Source organism: Pristis pectinata, chromosome 8 (genome assembly GCF_009764475.1).
Source record: "Pristis pectinata isolate sPriPec2 chromosome 8, sPriPec2.1.pri, whole genome shotgun sequence".
Lineage (NCBI taxonomy): Eukaryota > Metazoa > Chordata > Chondrichthyes > Rhinopristiformes > Pristidae > Pristis > Pristis pectinata.
This window is the reverse complement of record NC_067412.1, coordinates 74,212,626-74,231,000: the sequence shown is the minus strand read 5'-3', so window position 1 is coordinate 74,231,000 and position 18,375 is coordinate 74,212,626. Positions and strand designations below refer to the sequence as shown.

Genomic DNA, 18,375 nt, shown 5'->3' with positions numbered 1-18,375 from the left:
ATGGAAAACTACGATGTGAAACAATCAACCTTAGAGCTGTTTAAATGTAATTTTCACTCACTCCACAGAGACTATGAAAAATACTAAACTTGCATTGACAACTAATAACAAATTATGTAGTAATCCTTGGAAGGTTTTAGCATTTATTAATCAAAGATCTATCTTGTCTCTGAACATGTTTAATTTTGTTTAATTTGTTTTAAGAAATAGACAAATGATGAAACAATATAAATAATGAAACATAAACTAGGTCTTGATTTTCATTTTGAAGGAGGGCTCATTGTGCACAATCTGTATGAGCTACTATAAAGCCTCAAAGTGTACATGTGTTGGTCCATAAGGTTAGTTTAGCAAATATTAATCTTTAGTTTTCTGAAAGTAATCTTGGGTTACTATAAAATCTAAAACAGATGATAGCAAATCAGCAAATCAGTTAACATTTCCAATTTTGACTCCTGTTGAGGTCAATGGGGAAAAAAAGCACCAGGACTGACATAAAATGAGCTGTTTATTTAATATGATCTGTTTTAACTTTTTGAACAGACAAAATCACTCCTATTGTGTATTTAACATGTATGTCATGTTCAGTGAAATCCATTAGCAACCAGCCACCTAGTAATTCAAGAAAAGAGATTTTATAAAAAAACCAAACATGACGTTTCTGAATAAAATGAACCTAGCTGGGCAATTGATAGCTCACACATGAAAATTCAGGGAACATGTGCAGATTCAAGATTTCTACCATTTGGGATTTAGTCTAGGGAGAGATTTTTGTCATTTTGTTTAGAATTAGATCTCACTCTCTCTTTTCATCTGTCATATCATTACAATAGCTGTGGCAAGCAGTTAAAAGGTCCTGATGCTGAGTGGCTAGGGTTTACTAATCGAGTCCCGAGTTACCCATCACAACACATTCACCGGTGCAGATGGTTTCTCATAGCAATCAAGACACTCGGGGCAACAGTTGCAGTCCCCAGAGTCATCATGATAATGCAGCTTAATATTGGTGCTGCAATTTCTCAGAGTAATTTTACTAGATTTCTAACTGCAGGATGCACTGAAGTAATGCAGGCTATGGATGCTGCTGCTGACAGAGTTAGGTATCTGAATGCAATCCTGTGCTGCATATTGATTGGTGCTGCCTGAGATAAGGTTGCTGGAGGGATGCTCGCATCCTCAAGTCTTACACTGGCCAACATTGAGCGCTCTGCAGTTCCAGCTTTCGCCTCCGCTGACAAGGTCTGCCATTAACAGCAAGAAGCAGAAAGAAGAAGGGACAAAGAACAGGGACTATTTTCTTCTGGATTGAAAATAAAAAGGAAGCATTTGACTTTTTTTTCCTTCTGACTCCAAAGGTGGAAAATAATAAAATTTGAATTGAACGATAGTGTCAGTCATGAAAGCAAATTTGCACAAGAACCATCACTGCTGCAAGTGCCCAGAGTGCTATGAGGCGACCAGGATGGCAGCTCTCCGACGTATGGAACCACAGAATTACACTGAATGGCAGCACGAACCGTATGGATATGGTGGCTTCAGTTCCCAGACACTGCCATCTTCAACAGGAGCTGCCGGCAGGAATAAAACCAAGCTCATCCCAACCTCCCGTGATAGCGGGCCGATTAAAAGCCAAAATAAGAGCGTACCTAAGGTGAATGGCAACAGTGGGGGATGGTGGCCGGAGTGTACTTGTTCTACACGTGACTGGTACGAACAGGTATGGAAAGTGATATTATGTTCATTCAATCCCTTTTGAGATCTGTACATTGAGCGCTGCTGTCTGCTGCAGCACTAGGGTTTGCTGCATTTATCTGCTTGAATGATTTTTATGATACAATCTGTGATATACTGTGTGCCTTCAGTAGGTATGTGCCATTTCAGTTCCATTGCATTTGTGAATGTTTGCAGTGAACGATTAGGTTGGATTTCTATTGTGTAGATGCTGCAATGGTATGCAGAGTCTGACTGTAAATCATCAAGGAGCTTTGGTTTCATCTTTTTTTTTGTATTCTGATTTGTCGTTTTCATAAAATCACCAATATGGTTCAGTGATGCTTCAGGAAATAAATAGAAGTCCAGCTCTAGTTTATTTCATATTCTAATCCTAATCAGTAGGAAAAGGAGATATAGTAAACTCTATGGAGTCTAAAATAAAATGGAGACTGAAAAATCATTCACAATGCAATATGAATAGGAGGTATTAACAGCAAGTGCCTAAAAAGGTTTTCATTGGGGCTGCTGCTGGGTTATACTGGGTTTTTATTGAAAACATGTTGCAGTGTGGGTACATATAATATATATGTAGCCTGTTGAATTTATTGCAAAATAATTCTGAGCAGGATTTTATATTTTTGATGTAATTTCAGCTAATTTTGATTTAGTTATGTTTTATTGATAATTACAATATATTTGACGTCCCACTATTTTTATCTGATTAGATTAAAGGCTTTGGGTGTTGTTTCATTTCCCCCTCCCCCAAACAACCAACACTGCTGATTATATTAGACTTGCATCAAGAAAAGTGTTTGTGCAGGGCTGCACCATCCAGCAGGAAATGGGGAACGAAGCAAAGGATCATCAACATTCTGGCTTTGAAAGCTGCTTCTGCTTACAGTTCGATAATGCCATACTTGTCTATTCAATGCACTAACAGCAATTTGACCTTTTGTGTAAATCACCCTGTACATTTTCAGCACACCCCACTTTAAAAAAAATGCAGCATCCTGAGTTCTTTAAAAATAAAAGACGACATAGCTCTGATGTGAGACGTGGAGTCGCTCATCTGTGATGTGTATGACGTCACTGCTGAGTACATCATACACACAAAAATCAAACCTTAACTCATTGAGTGCCCTCTCACAGAAGACCCTGCCAGATCCAAAATGGAGACTGCTATAAATAAGCATTAACACTCTGCTGGCTAAGCTGAAACAGTACATGGAAAACGAGCCTTTTGCTGTCTTTTCAATGAATTGGTGACTAGCATGCTGTACCACCGCTGCTGAAGCTCAAAGCAAAGCAACCTGAGATTACACCCGTCACTGATGATTTCTAATTTCTTCCTAGTTCTGATGTAAGGTAATTGACCTGAAATACTAAGTTTGTTTCTTTGCATATGCTACCTGACCTGTTGAGCATTTCCAGCATTTTCTGCTTTTACTTTAGGTCACTGAGTAATCAGTCTAAGGGTGGAGTTGATCTTGAAGATTGTTTATATTTAAAGTAATATATGAATCAAGTAGACATAAATGAGTCCATAGCTAGCAAATACCCTTGATAAGCATATTGCAATTCATGACATTTTAAGCATTCAGCAAATGAGGCCCCATCTGAAGAATACTGTACCTGTCACTTTTTTAATAAACACATGGAAGGGAGGAAGAATCACCTTTGGCTTCTGAGTAAACCTTGCAAGACCATAAGCTGCCAGTTCTACTAAAATCTAAGCATTTAGTTACTCATTATGGAGAGGTGACTCAAACCATTGGCTGATCCTAATGCTTGCACCCAGCATCAGTGGCCAAAGGTGAATTTCTCCCACACAGCTTTTCCAGTCAGCCTTCTGAATAAACCTTGTTTTGGTGTTAGGTTTATGGAATCATTAGGTTTATGGAACAGGAGCCCCGTTGTATCCATACTGGCTCTTTCAAAGAGCTTTCCAATATGTCCCAGTCCTTGCTCCTTCACCACTGCTCAGCCAACTTCCTTTTGAACTGTTTATCCAATTCTCTTGCAACTGTTATTACTGAATCTGCTTGCACCATCCTTTTAAATAGTGCTTTCTGTGGTGTTGGTAGCAAGCTCCTTTTCCACACCCTGTTGTGAGGAGACTTCTAAGTGATGAAATGGGGCTTTAAGATATATTTTATGTGTCATGAACTGAATGTATGATATGCAGTAGTAATGTATGCATGTTGAGCTATGCTTCTGGTATTCATTAATTTCAGAAGTGGAGTTTAATGCATTTATGTAATTATATCACACATTTAGTATAAAATTAAGGACAACTTTTTACCCCCATGTATTAAAAGATGATTTTGACATTTAATGGGGACTTTAAAACTATGTACTCAATTGCAGGGTTGAAAATGCTGGTATCAGTTATAAGGTTTATTATTTTTTATAATATATATTTGAACCTTTTCAGAGGAACGGAAATTCTTGGCAAAACCCAGTGACTGGCAAAATAACTATGGAGGTGGAAAATTTGTCTGTGGTCAAATGCAGTGTTGTAACCAAATAATTTTGGCATCTAGTTACTCATAGTAAATCACAGCAGCTAATTTACACGTAGCACTTGAAACAAGTGACCAATTATATTTTATTTTATAGTATTGGTTGAGGAATAGAAGTTGGTTGGATTACTGGAAGAACTCCCTGTTATTCATTGAATACTCATTTTAAAAAGGAAAGTACAGTGGCACAGCAGTTACTGCTACTGCTTTACTGTTCTGGGGACCTGAGTTTGATCTTGACCTTGGATGCTGTCAGTGTTGAGTTTGTATGACTAAGTGGGTTTGCTCCAGTTTCCTCCCACATCCCAATGACGCACTGATAAGTTAATTGGCTACTATAAATTGTTGCTTGGTGTAGGTTAATGGCAAACAAAAATTAAAGGGGACTTGATGGACATGGTGAGAGAGAATAAATTGTGGAGGTACAAGGAAACAGGGAAATAGAGGGAAATAAGGAGAAGAGAAGTGGGATGAATGGAATTGCTCCCCTGGGAGCAGACATGGATCAAGTGAGCTGAATAGCCTCCTTCTGTGTGGTAATGAATATATACAGTATACCAATGTGGGATATTTCCTATCCATCTGAACAGTCATCAGGCAGGGTCTGGATTTGACAACCCATTCGAAAGACTGGCACCTCAGGCAATGCAGATCTCCCTCAGTACTGCACAAAGGTATCAGCCTAGAAACATTCTCACTCAGAAGTGAGACAAGTTAATTGCCAATTAAACAAGAAAATTAGTCAAAGAATTCAAATTGGTCTTCCATATGATATAGTAGGTAACCTCACCAAATTGCTTTGAACTGAGCTATACAACTTGGGATGATCTCTGGCTGCAGTCTTGGTCTGTGCTTATTTAGCTGATATAAATTGATGCAGCAGCCTGAAGCCACCCCAAGATTAGGGAACAGAAAATCTGTGCTTTCACACCTCCTCCCTATTCTGTCTAAATGGACATGTTTATGGATGCCTATTGAAGGCAGACCTATTGTGCACATGGTGTCTACAAAACAATTCCTCATCATGCTTTGGGTTGTCTTTATTCCACAATAAATTTGTATGTCTGCATTTATAGTAAAACTGTCCAAGTAAACTAAACACAAGTTACATCCTTCCGACAACAGGCCCGCTTTCCCAAGCAGTTTTCCCAAGTGCTTGGTGGACTGGATCCCTAAAGATTTGAAATGTTAAAATCAGTTCTATAGATCTATATAGATTGGCTGCTAGCTTATATGTCTGAGGATACCATCATTGTAGTCTGGGCGACCATCTCTCCTAATGCAGGCGATGCTAACATTTCTGGCAGTATACTGAAAGTAACAATTTCACCCATTTGACCCATAGAAATAAACCATCTTCTTACTAAATACACCTCCATTATGCAATCTTATCCCTTTATTAAGTAGGGTAAATCAAAAACAGATTTTAAAAAAACTGGGTATCCACAAGGCCCTGTGGGTCATCACCGGTGTTCCAACTTTAATCCATCACAAACTATGAATTTGTGGCCTGGCCCCCCTTTCATTCTTCCATCACTTTTATGCCACTTGACCAGTCTTGGTTCAATGGGAAGTGCATAACTGCATGCTGGGAGCAGCAGTTTATCTGGTGAAGCTACAGAGGAGGATGACTTGGATAGTAAACTGTGAAATCAACAACAATCAGTAGTTATGGCAATAGATCTGAAATAATGTCATATCCAGCAGTGGACAGTTAAGCAACCAACCAGAAGAAAAGACCCTATGAAATCTCTCTTCTTCAGTGGTGGCTGGACAAACACATGAATGCAAAGTGCAAGCACTGTAAGCATAAGCTGCTTTGTCGTCTCCTCCTGATGGTTCTGTCATCAAATACTCTTCAGTCAATTTGTCTCATTCCCTGTGGTATTGAAAAACACTGAGTGCACTAAACAAGCAAAAGTTATGTGTCATAACAATATCTCAGCCTTAGTGCTGAAGATCTATGCTCCAGAACTAGGTGCAGCTCTAGTTAAGCTGCTTCACTTAATATACGGTATGCCTTATCTGCAAATTAAAGACCAGAACAAATCTAAGTTGGCTAATTACTTTTCTATCGGACTATTCTCATACATAAATAAAGTGATGGAAAGATTCAGCAAAAATACTTTCAGGCAGCATGTATTCACCATTACCATATACACTAATCTTTAGTTTAGGTCTTGCCAAGACAATGCCAGACTTCATTAAAACCTTAGTCCAAGTATGAATACTGAATGCCAGGAGATAAGAATAGCTGCCTTTATCATCATGTCAGCATTAAACCAACAATGGAACCAATGAATGCAGTCAGACCAAAGTCATAGAGGATCAGGGAAACTCTCCACTGACTGAAGAGACCAAAGTGAAGAGACCATTCATCTCAATTCTCAGGAATGGCAACTAGAGATCTTCAGAGCAATGTCCTCAGCTGAACAACCTTTGACTTTTCATCAAAGCTTTATTATAAGTTCATTTGTAGTACAGTCGGCTAATGATTGTTATTGTGTTTGGCTCAATTTGCTGTTCATTTTGTAATGAAGCAGCCCATGCTCCAGAAAACATCCAGGCTTGGCTGATTAGTAAACAAATAACCTTCATACCAGACAAGTGTCAGGCAACAACCTTCTCCAATAGGAGAGAGCCTATCCCTTTCTTTTTAAAGTTCAAGTGGCTTTACAATTGCCAAATCACCCAGCAGCAACATTTCAGGTATCACCTTTGACTAGGAACTCAACTGGACCAGCCTTGTAAATGTTATGGCAAATAGAGCAAACCAGCGGACAGATGTACAATGTGGATGGTTCATCACAAGTCTTCCCAGAGCCTTTCTATGATTTACAAAGTACAAGTCAATATTATGATGGAGCATTGACCACTTGCCTGGGTGAGTGCAACTGTAACACTAGATGTTCAATGCCACACCTATTCATCCTCTTGATTAGTGTGCCATCTACCAAATATCTGTTCACTTATCTACCAGCGTATTTTGTAGCAGTATATATGGATGCACTGTAGTAATTGGCCAAAAATTCTTCAGCAGTACCTCCCAAACTCTCAATACCCACCATGCAGGACGAGAGTCCTGGTGCATTGGTAGGCCATCACTTCTAAGTTCCTTCCAAGTCACATACTTCCCTGGCTTGGACTTGTATTGCTGTTCCTTTATATCATTTTTATAATCCTGTACAGGTTTGGGGAGAATCTTCACCACTGCTGTGATTCAAGAGAAAGATCCACAAATCCCTCATGAGCAATTGGGATAGTCAACAAATGTCACTTTGTCACTGATGCCCATCTCCAGAGAATGAATAGACAAATGCTTCTATGGCAAATATGATAGGCAGCAAAGAAAAAATACAGCAATGTACATATGGTCTGTGTTGCAGCAATTTCCTTGTACCTGATGAATGACACATTTTAGCTATGTAATTGAGTATGACCTAAAACGTTTGGCATGCATCATTCAGTTAGGTATGAAATCCTCACCACAAAATCCATGGATATTGAAGAAGAGTGACCTGAATTTTTCACAGTGCAGTGATTAGATGTCACCACAAAGGATTTAGAACTGAAACTCAGACATCAAGTGATTGAGTATCTATAAAGTAACGAGAATTCACACCAATGTAATAAGATCCTGGCAGTGAATTAGAAGGCAATAACTCTCCGAGGAGACAGCTGTAACCATGCCATGTGGACTCAGCCTGATACTTTTCCTTAGAGAAGAGTTGGATGGAACACAATACAGTTGAGTGATGAAGAAGTAATTTATTCAGACTCAGCCACAGGTTAGTAGATGATGAACAGCAGCTCTACTCTGCATACAGCAGCAAAGAATTCTTTAAATCAGAAGTGGGTGACAGATTCAGCTATTAGAATCTATAAATTCTGTGTCTTGTTCTGGCAACATACTGAAATCAGGCCTTATACCATTTATAGGGTACCATGCAATTATTAATCATAATAACTTAAGAAGAAATAGAGGGTTAGAAATTCATCCCCACTAAATGTGTATTTCTGCACGTTCTGTTTCACTTTGGAAATTCATTCGCAAAACATTAACTCTTTTTCTCTTTCCACAGATGTTGCCTGATCTGCTGAGTGTTTACAACATTTATTTGCAGGTTTAACCTCAGCCTAAGTTAAATCTATTTCTCAGATTTTACCAGGACAACCCATAAGATGTTTTTTCTTGAATTTTGCATGATCCTTCCCTTTCACAGAAAGAACTCACAGCAGCAAATCTGTTGCAGTATCTGTCATGCCCCCTTTGTAAACTGTAGGACAGTTTGTTTAACCTTCTCTGACTTACTTATAAGACAACTATATAATTAACTTGTATTTCCAGCATTTATATTTGAAATGCCTTCAGGCATTTTGAAAGTCTTTTGTTATGTGGTGAATATTTACTTACTACACCTTTGTGCAATCTTACACTAATTAGATACTTAACAATTTAAGTGCTTACAAAAAAAGGATTTTTAAATAAAGGTAGATCTTCCATTTATATGGTGCTTTCAGAGGATGTTTCAAAGTGCATCAAAGCCAGTGAATATCTGTAATGCAGGAAACAAATGTGACAAACAGCATTAGGTAAATAACCAGATACCTTATATATCATATACCTTATATACCAAATATATTAGTTATTTTGAATTTTGGATAAATGTTGGTCCAAAGACCAGGAGCTTTTCTTCAAATTGTTCCATGGGATATTTTACATTCAACTACAGGGGAAGTACAGGGCAGTGATCACCTACTTACCTGAAGGTTAGTGCCATTATTAGTACAAAACTCCTCCAGTGCTGCATTGAAGTATCAGATTAAACTATGAGTGGGGCTTGAGCCCACTTAAACTTTAGATAAATTGTGAAATTTAGTATTGAACAGCATGGTCCCTCTAAGTAATAGGCTGATGCCTCTGTTAAGAGGGTGAGGTGTAAGTATCTCCCGTGTCTTCTGCCCACACCAGTAACAACTATGTTAACAATCAGAGTCAAATGACAAAATCAGTATTCTTCCGTTAATTGGTACTCCCTACATAGTGTGATTTAGGTGCAGAATATGGCAGATAGTTATTGAAGAAACACAACTCTTTGTTTCTCACAATCATTTGATGTGCTATCTGATATAATAGCAGATTTTCTTGAAGTTGATTTTACCTGTTCATCTGTACTTCCTGTCTTTATTGGACAAGATTGTTCACAGAACCCCAGGAGATTTACTTTATCAACAACATTTTGCAAAGCCATAAAATACACTATAAATGAGTTCATGATTTGTAATGATAATTCTTCAAAAATTCTTCATTAAAAAAATTAGCTAGTTTTTGCAAAAGAGGAAAATATAGTGCTTTATGATCTCAACATAACCCAAATGATGAACAGAATTTATAGATTCTGTTTGAACAATGTTTTGTGGTAAAGAAGCTAACGTAGTGTGTTAATGTGCTTTGTTAGCTTTCCTTTAAGGCCTTCTTGATTAGCTTAACAAGTTACTGTCTCATAACTTCCAGCCAACTGTGTGCACAATTTATTACTATGCAGGATTACATCTCTATTCACCACCTTAAAGAGTTTAATCAGATCTTAGTTAGATCTGTTAGCCTCCCCAGTTTCAATGAATAAAGCTCTAAATTTTACCTTTTTTCATAACTGTTTTCCTCTATTCCTGTTAATATTCTATATCACCTTTTCCATATTGTTTAAACTTCTGACACTGGAGTGAACTAAACCAGGCACAATATTTCAAAATGATCAGAATTTTGTACAAATTCATTATAACCTCTTTGTTTACCTCAATGTATATAAAAGCAAAAGTTCTGTTTATTTTTCGATGAATCCCTGCTCCTTTTAAAGTCTTACTCTTCAAGGTGTATTAGCATTTGTTAATTCTTGAGTTAAAACAGATTTGGATATTCTATGTGGAAACAAAAGCAGCTGTGATTTCACCTGAGGTATTTAATGTGCATTTGACTCAAGGGCTGCATACTGAAGATGATATTAAAGATAAATAACTGCTCTTTCCTTGAAATCCAGCTGTGTATATTGTAAAGAATAATATTGTTCAGCATGCACTTGAAGGATATTACATTTCTGGATGACATTGCTGAATTGTTTAAGTTTTACACCACAGTTTATGAGGTAACCTTAGCATCTGATGTGTTAATTCCTAGTAACACATACAAATCAATGTCCTGGAGGTATATACAGTATACTATAGAAGGATTATGAGGTAGTAATCTCATCAGGGGTTTCAAACAAAATAAATAATGAATAGAAAGTGGTTTACCAAGCAATTTTGAACTTAAAATACAATATTAATAGATGTAAGTATCATAACAATAAGAAAAGTGGTTAACTCTGAAGAATACTGTAAATTACTTCACCTTCATAAGAACATAAGAAATAGGAGCAGGAGTAGGCCATCTGGCCTTTTGAGCCTGCTCCACCATTCAGTGAGATCATGGCTGATCTGGCTGTGGACTCAGATCCACCTACCTGCCTTTTCCCCATAACCCTTAATTCCCCTACTGTGCAAATATCTATCTAACTGTGTCTTAAATATATTTAATGAGGTAGCCTCTACTGCTTCCCTGGGCAGAGAATTCCACAGATTCACTACTCTCTGGGAAAAGCAATTTCTCCTCATCTGTCCTAAATCTATTCCCCCAAATCTTGAGGCTATGTCCCCTTGTTCTAGTCTCACCTACCAATGGAAACAACCTTCCTGCCTATATCTTATCTATCCCTTTCATAATTTTATATGTTTCTATAAGATCCCCTCTCACTCTTCTGAATTCCAGTGAGTATAGTCCCAGACAACTCAATCTCTCCTCATAGACGAACCACCTCATCTCCGGAATCAACCTGATGAACCTCCTCTGCACCATCTCCAAAGCCAGTATATCCTTCCTCAAGTAAGGAGACCAGAATTGCATGCAGTACTCCAGGTGCAGCCTCACCAGTACCCTGTACAGCTGCAGCATATCCTCCCTGCTCTTAAATTCAATCCCTTGAGCAATGAAGGCCAACATTCCATTTGCCTTCTTGATAACCTGTTGCACCTGCAAACCAACCTTCTGTGATTCATGCACAAGCACTCCCAAGTCACTCTGCACAACAGCATGCTGCAATCTTTCACCATTTACATAATAATCTGATCTTCTATTTTTCCTTCCAAAGTGGATGACCTCACATTTACCAACATTGTACCACATCTGCCAGACCCTTGTCCGTTCACTTAACCTATCTATATCTCTCTGCAGACTCTCCACATCCTCTGCACAATTTGCTTTTCCACTCAATCTAGTGTCATCAGCAAACTTAGATACACTACACTCTGTCCTCTCCTCCAAATAATTAATGTATATCATGAACAGTTGTGGGCCCAACACTGACCCCTGTGGCACCCTGCTCACCACTGATTGGCAACCAGAGACACACCCATTTATTCCAACTCTCTGCCTTCTATTGGTTAACCTATCCTCTATCAATGCTAATACATTATCCCCCAACTCCATGCATCCTTATCTTATGGATAAGTCTTTTATGCAGCACCTTATCAAATGCCTTCTGGAAATCCAAGTATAAACATGCACTACACTCATTATATCCTCAAAGAACTCCAGTAAGTTTGTCAAACAGGACCTGCCCTTCCTGAATCCATGCTATGTCTGCCTGATGGAACCACTTCAATCCAGATGTTTCGTTATTTCTTCCTTAATGATAGCTTCAACCATTTTCCTGACTACAGATGTTAAGCTAACTCACCTATAGTTACCTGCCTTTTGCCTGCATCCTTTTTTAACCAGTGGCTTGATATTTGCTGTCTTCCAATCCGCCAGGACCTGTCCAGAGAATTTTGGTAAATTATCACAAATACCTCTACAATAACTTCCGCCATTTCTTTCAGTACCCTGGGATGCATCCCATCAGGACCAGGGAACTTGTCTACCTTTTGGCCCACTACTTTGCTCATCACTACTTCTTTAGTAACAGTGATTGTATCAAGGTCCTCACCTCCCATTGCATCCATAACATCTCTCTTTGGCATGTTAGATGTGTCCTCCACCATGAAGACCAACACAAAATAGTTGCTCAAGGCCTTGGCCATCTCCACGTTACCCAATATTAATTCCTCCTTCTCATCTTCCAAGGGACCTGCGTTCACTTTAGCCACCTTTTTCCACTTTATATAATAATAAAAACTTCTACTATCTGTTTTTATATTTTGATTACTTTCATAATCTACCCTCCCTTATTGCTTGCTTAGTGGTTCTTAGTTGCTTTTTAATGCTTTCCCAATCTTCCAGTTTCCTGGTGAATTTAGTCATTTTATATAAAGTGTATTGAAACTGAGTTAAATTTAAAACAAGAATTTTCTGCAGGTTTAAAAGAAGACCTTGAATATGGGTTGGTTAGTTCCTTCAACCCATATAAATTTTAATGATGGGCAACAGCTGCAGCAAATCCGTGACCACATTAGTTGATTGAATGACAGACAGATTTGTAACACAGTCTAGCCATTAAAATTGCCCAGATTTGAATATCACTTTGGCACATAGGAGCGCTTCCCAATTCAGGTAAAATGGAGGCTGGCCTCTTCATTGCCTGCCTTCTTTATCATCTATCCAATTGATCTTTTTGTTCTTTTGATATTTTATGCCTCACAGCCTCTGTTAGAAATCCATTCCATGTATTTATCAACCTCTGTGTATTATTAGAAATAACGTGATGTCTGCTGTCCTTTTATAAGGGCATCTATTTTTCGTATGTGACAACAAGCACTAAAATTTTGAGATGCAGTTTATCAATATTTTTTAGTTTTGAATTCTTACCAAATATATCTCCTGAATTCAACCTCATTAAGCAATTCCATATTTTTTCATTCTCTCATACTCATCTGCCATAAGCTCTCAATATGATGGACCTTTTCTGTTTTGTTTCAGGTAATATCCATATTTCCTTATGACAAAGAGGGAGGCTAGTTTGACCCATTGAGTCTATGTCAGCTCACAGAGAAATTTCATTCCCCACTCATTTCCCCTGTAACCTATTCGACCACATTCCTATCAGACACCTACTCCAAGAGCAATTTGCAGTGGCCAATTAACATACCACTCCACAAGTCTAGGTTTTAGGAGGAAACTGGGATGCCAATGGTTCCCAATGGGAACCCATATGGTCACCGGGAGAATGTGCATACTGCAGGTGACACCAGAGGCTGGGATTGTACGCAAGTCACTGGAGCTATGAGGCAGCAGCTCTACTAGCTGTGCCACTCTGCTGCCCATAATGTTTGGATATTGTTATTGTATAATAATGAACAAAATTGCAAACAAGTCTCTGGATATGGATGTACTTGGTTACATATGAAGTTAAAAGTAGAAAATATTGGAAAAAGCATATATCTGAAGATGTCTAACTTTGCAGATTAAGATTGCCAAAATTAACCTGGACAGTACAATGGATACACATGTAACTGGTCTTAAAGATCCAATCCATTACTAGGGAAACCTCATTATGGCTTTCATTGAACTTTTGTGTGACAGGTCATCTCTCAAATGTAAGGGCATACCTACACCAATCAGATCATAGGTGTGTTGTTTTCCAGGACCAGGGAATTCAACATTGTTATTCTAAAAGGAAACAAAAAGGAAGAAAGAGCACTCGGCTTTTGCAGTGTGGCAGCCCACAATTGCAGTGAGTCACAGGCCAGTGAGGAAAACATCTGTGCCACATGTGCTCGAGCAAATTGACTGTGTAGGACCAATCTGACTGCACACTTGTGCACTATGTCCTCCTACTGCCAATTTAATTCTCTTCATGTAAAGGGCAGCAGTTCCATGAAAATGCAGATGGTCTAGAACCTTGAAAATAGAATCATGTACATCAGTGCTTGTTGCCATAGCAGCTGCACAATTCCTTCATCCTGCACTGTCAATGGTGCCAGCATTATTTATCTCCACAGGCAATTATTGAAGGGCCAAAGATATGCATTTGCAGCCATAGATCACGACACCACTGTTGCACCCAATGAAATGGCAAAAATATTGAATTGCCTCCCAGCATACCAAGTATTTTAATGAGGTTGATGTGGCATAAGAAGAAGAGATAAAAATAATAGAGCAACCTCTATGACAAAAAGGAAAAAGAAAATTGATAAACTAACCAAGCACAGAGAGGATATAATCTTGGATGGATTGTGCTCATGATATTAAGAGAGGTTAGGGTAAGGGGCTATTAGACATACATAAAAAATAATTAGAAAACATAATACTGCCAGAGGACTGACAGGCAATTAATATTATTTCTATATTGAAACACACACAAAAAACAACCTCTAGATCAGTTAGCTAAATATTTGTGGTAGGATAAATGACAGAATCTTTACATTAGCAATGCTAACTTAATCAAGAATGTGACAGGAAAATTTAGACATTTGAACTATAATAAACAGTGGTCAGATCAGCTTTTCAAAGGGAAGCCAAGCTTGATCAACCTTAGTGAATTATTTAAAGAAGTCACAGAAAGAACAGGCAACGTTGGTGAATTTATAGTAATTTATTTGGATTTTCAAAAGCTTTTGATAGATTACTGCAGAGAAGATTCCTGACTCAGCTCAGACCATGTGGAGCCTTGGGACAATTGGTAGAATGGATACCAAGCTAGCTGCAAAACAAAAGTAGGGAGTACAGGTTAAGGTGGAAAGTAGTATTCCAGAGGGATCAATGATTTTAGGACTATTTTTGTTCTCAAATATATTAATGATTAGAGTTTGAGAATTGGAGGGGAAACTTCAAAATTTGTGGATTGATTAATGACAGCAACTTGAAAGTTTGGTTATTGCTGTGGAAGAATACAGCAAAATGTAATTGGAATTAATAAACTTGTACAATAAGCATGTTATTGGCAAATTAATTCCAGAATGGTTAAATGTGAGGTGCACATTTTGGTAGTAAAAATAAAAAGATCACATGTAACTTGGAAAATAATGACCCAAGTAGTTTAAGGGAGCAAAAGGGATCTGCAGAAGAGGGGGTTGCAAGGGCATATATGCATAAATTATTTAAAGAAGCAAGCCAGACACAGCTACTGTATTTGACAGAAATAGAATTAGAAAGCATAAAAGTTATGTTAAACCTGTACAGAACCTTGGTGAAACAGCACTCGGAAAGTTGTGTACAGTTCCAGTTGCCATATCATAAGAAGCATTCAGAGTTAATGTAAAAGATGCAAGTAAGAATTCACATGGAGGATACCAGCAGTGAGAGGATAAAAAACTGAAGACCTTTTCTGTAGAAGAGAAAGCTCAGAGGCAACCCGATAGTGGTCTTTAAGATTAGGAAAGAATTTGAAAGAAGACAGAAGAAACTCACTTGCTGAAGAGTTCAGAATCAGAGGCCATAACTTCGATATTAATAAACTTGATTGTGAATTCAGGGGAAACTTCTTGATCCAAAGAGTGATAAGAATATGGAATGCTCTTTCACCAAAATGTAACTGTAGCAAAGAGCAGAGGCACGTCTAAGAGGGGTAGAAAAATAGGGCTAGATGAGGAGAAGTGGGAAGAGGCTTGAGTGGAGCATAAACACCAGTGCAATAGCAACCTGATGAAAGGTTCTGGACCTGAAATATTAACCTTGTCTCTTTCCACAGATGGGTGCCTAACCTGCAGAATGGTTCCAGCATTTACTACTTTTATAACAATGGTCTAATAGTCTTATGGTAATCAGTACAAATGACATGGTAAGATCTGAACTCAAATCACTGGATTATTAGTCCAGGCTGCTGGATTATTCCTCCAGTTATTCAACTGTTGCACCAACCCCTGCCTCCTTCCCCCCCACAACCATACAGAGTTGCCTCATTTCTGTGATGACTGCATAGGAATCATGTCAAAACTTGAAACACATATTTAAATGGTACACACCCTCTTCTGTTGACCCCTTTGCTCTTTTAAACTACTTGGACCATTATTTTCCAAGTTACATGCAACCTTTTTTTTATATCAAAATGTGCACCTCACATTTAACCATATTAGAACTCATCTGAGAGTAACATGCTTGTTTCTTCCAGTGTTTGTTGTAAATGTAAAAGCCATGATTCTCCAGCCTTTAGCATAACTACTGCTGCTGCAAGTAGTTTGGCAGATTCAAGTGAATTGGAGTGGAGTTGAGGCCTTGAAGAGTGATCACGAAATTCTGACTGCAACAAAGAAAATGCTTATGATGCTGCAGATGGGAATTGCGTACTGAAGGGTCACGTTTGGCAGTTGTTGCGTTCCTTGAACGTTCTTCTTTTGTGATGCATACACATGGGACTCTGAAGCCACTAGTATCCCTCTCAGCATTGCTGGGAATGTTGCACATCCCAACAGCCTCTCTCGTGTGCTGTTACAATGACAGTATTTACTTCCCATAAGTGCAGAAGTAGAAAGGGCTATGAAAGTAAAACCCTGAGAAAGAATGCAAAAGGAAGCAAGTAAGTTCAGAGGTACTGTAGTGGACTCAAGTACAGGCTTCTTGAGGGGCCCAGGGAACACACCTAACTCTGCCTTGGTTTCACTGTTTACTGTTTTCTTTCCACACCCTTGAGAAACACATGCAGCAGTGAATATAATATATTGGACATCATGCACTGTTTCCTCCTGCAGCAGACTGAGTAGAAGCTATCAAATGGGAAGCATCTGCTGGGATCATATGAGATGTTTAAAGAAAATAATGTACCTCTGTCACGGTGTTAGAGGGGAGGAATGGTTTTCAATTTGGCTTTACAAGTTAATACCATTAAGGGAACAGATAGCAAGGCTATAAGATTCCAAATTAATGCCTCCTACGCAGTAACCAGAGAGCATTTTGTTGAGTTGTGCTTTTAATTAATTTGTGCTAACTTTAGAGGGTCCTGCTACACAAAAAGTCTCAGGACAAAAGGCATAACTGGCCATTGTTTTTTTTATTTGTTTTATAAAATGCAGATGTTAAATCCAGCATCGATTGCCCATCCCCAATTACCCTTGAGAAAGTGAGGCAACAACTTGAACTGCTGTGGTCCTTCATGTAAGGATACCCTTGGGGAAAGTGTCCCAGAGTTTGAACCCAGCAGTGATGAAGGAACAGTGATATACAGTATTTGCCAGATTGATACCTGGGCTGGTGGATTTGTTATATGAGGAGAGATTAAGCAGACTGGGACTCTGCTGTTTCGAGTATAGGAAAATGGGAGATGATCTCATTTAAATACATAAAATTTTTACAGAGCTTGATAGAATAAATGCAGGGTTGATATTTTCCCCACCTGACATGTCTAGAACCAATGTTCATAGTCTCTTGAAAAAGGTCAGCAATTCGGGACAGAAATGAATAGAAATTTTTTGTAGACATTAGTGAATTTTCAGAATTCTCCTTTCTAAATGGTTGGGGAGGATCAGTTGCTGAGTATATTCAACATAGAGATGAATAAATTGTTAAATATTAAGGGAATAACAGGATATGAGTTTGGTGCAGGAAAGTGGTGCTGAGATAAATATCAACCACAATCTTATTGAATAGCAGAACAGGCTCAAAGGACCAAGAGGGTAAACACCTGCTTCTATTTCTTTTGTTCTTATGTAAGTCAGGTGGCATGCACCTTGGAGCAGCTTCTGTTAACTTTCACGATGGTGAACCTCATAGATTTCAGTGGTGCTTTCAGAGTAGCCTAGTCAAGTAACTTATAGCTATTAGGAAGCCTTTGGGGTGTGAGAAAGTTAGTCATTTGGCACAGGATACCCAGCTTCTGGCCAATTCTTTCAGCCACAGTATTTATACGGCTAGTACTGCTGAGTTTCTGATCAATGGTGACCCCAAAATGTTGATGGTGGGGAACTTAGCAATGTGAATGTAAGGAGAGTTGTTGGACTTTCTCCTGTTGAAGAAAGTTATTGCTTAATTTTTTGTGACATGAATATTATCAGCCATATGTTAACTATATTTTGTGGCATTCATGTATGGACTACTTCACTTTCTGAGGATTTGAGAAGAATTGTACATAGCACAACCAGCAAGCCTCCTCTTGGTGAAAGGAAATTTACTGATGAAGCAGTTGGACGTGGTTAGGCCTAAGGCACTGCACTGAGTAACTCTTGCAGCGATGTCCTA

The 18,375-nt window shown here is 38.5% G+C and overlaps 1 protein-coding gene across 2 annotated transcripts in view; it reads left to right on the top strand.

Moving 5' to 3' along the window:
* Positions 1-1,235: 1,235 nt before the first annotated feature.
* The window catches only part of dlg3 (discs, large homolog 3 (Drosophila)), a 212,469-nt gene continuing 195,329 nt past the window's right edge, over positions 1,236-18,375 (top strand). For both annotated transcript variants that reach the window (XM_052020918.1, XM_052020917.1), the window contains exon 1: positions 1,236-1,717. In XM_052020918.1, the coding sequence (XP_051876878.1) occupies positions 1,397-1,717 (321 nt within the window). In that variant the 5' untranslated portion in view covers positions 1,236-1,396. The remainder of the gene's footprint in view (positions 1,718-18,375) is intronic.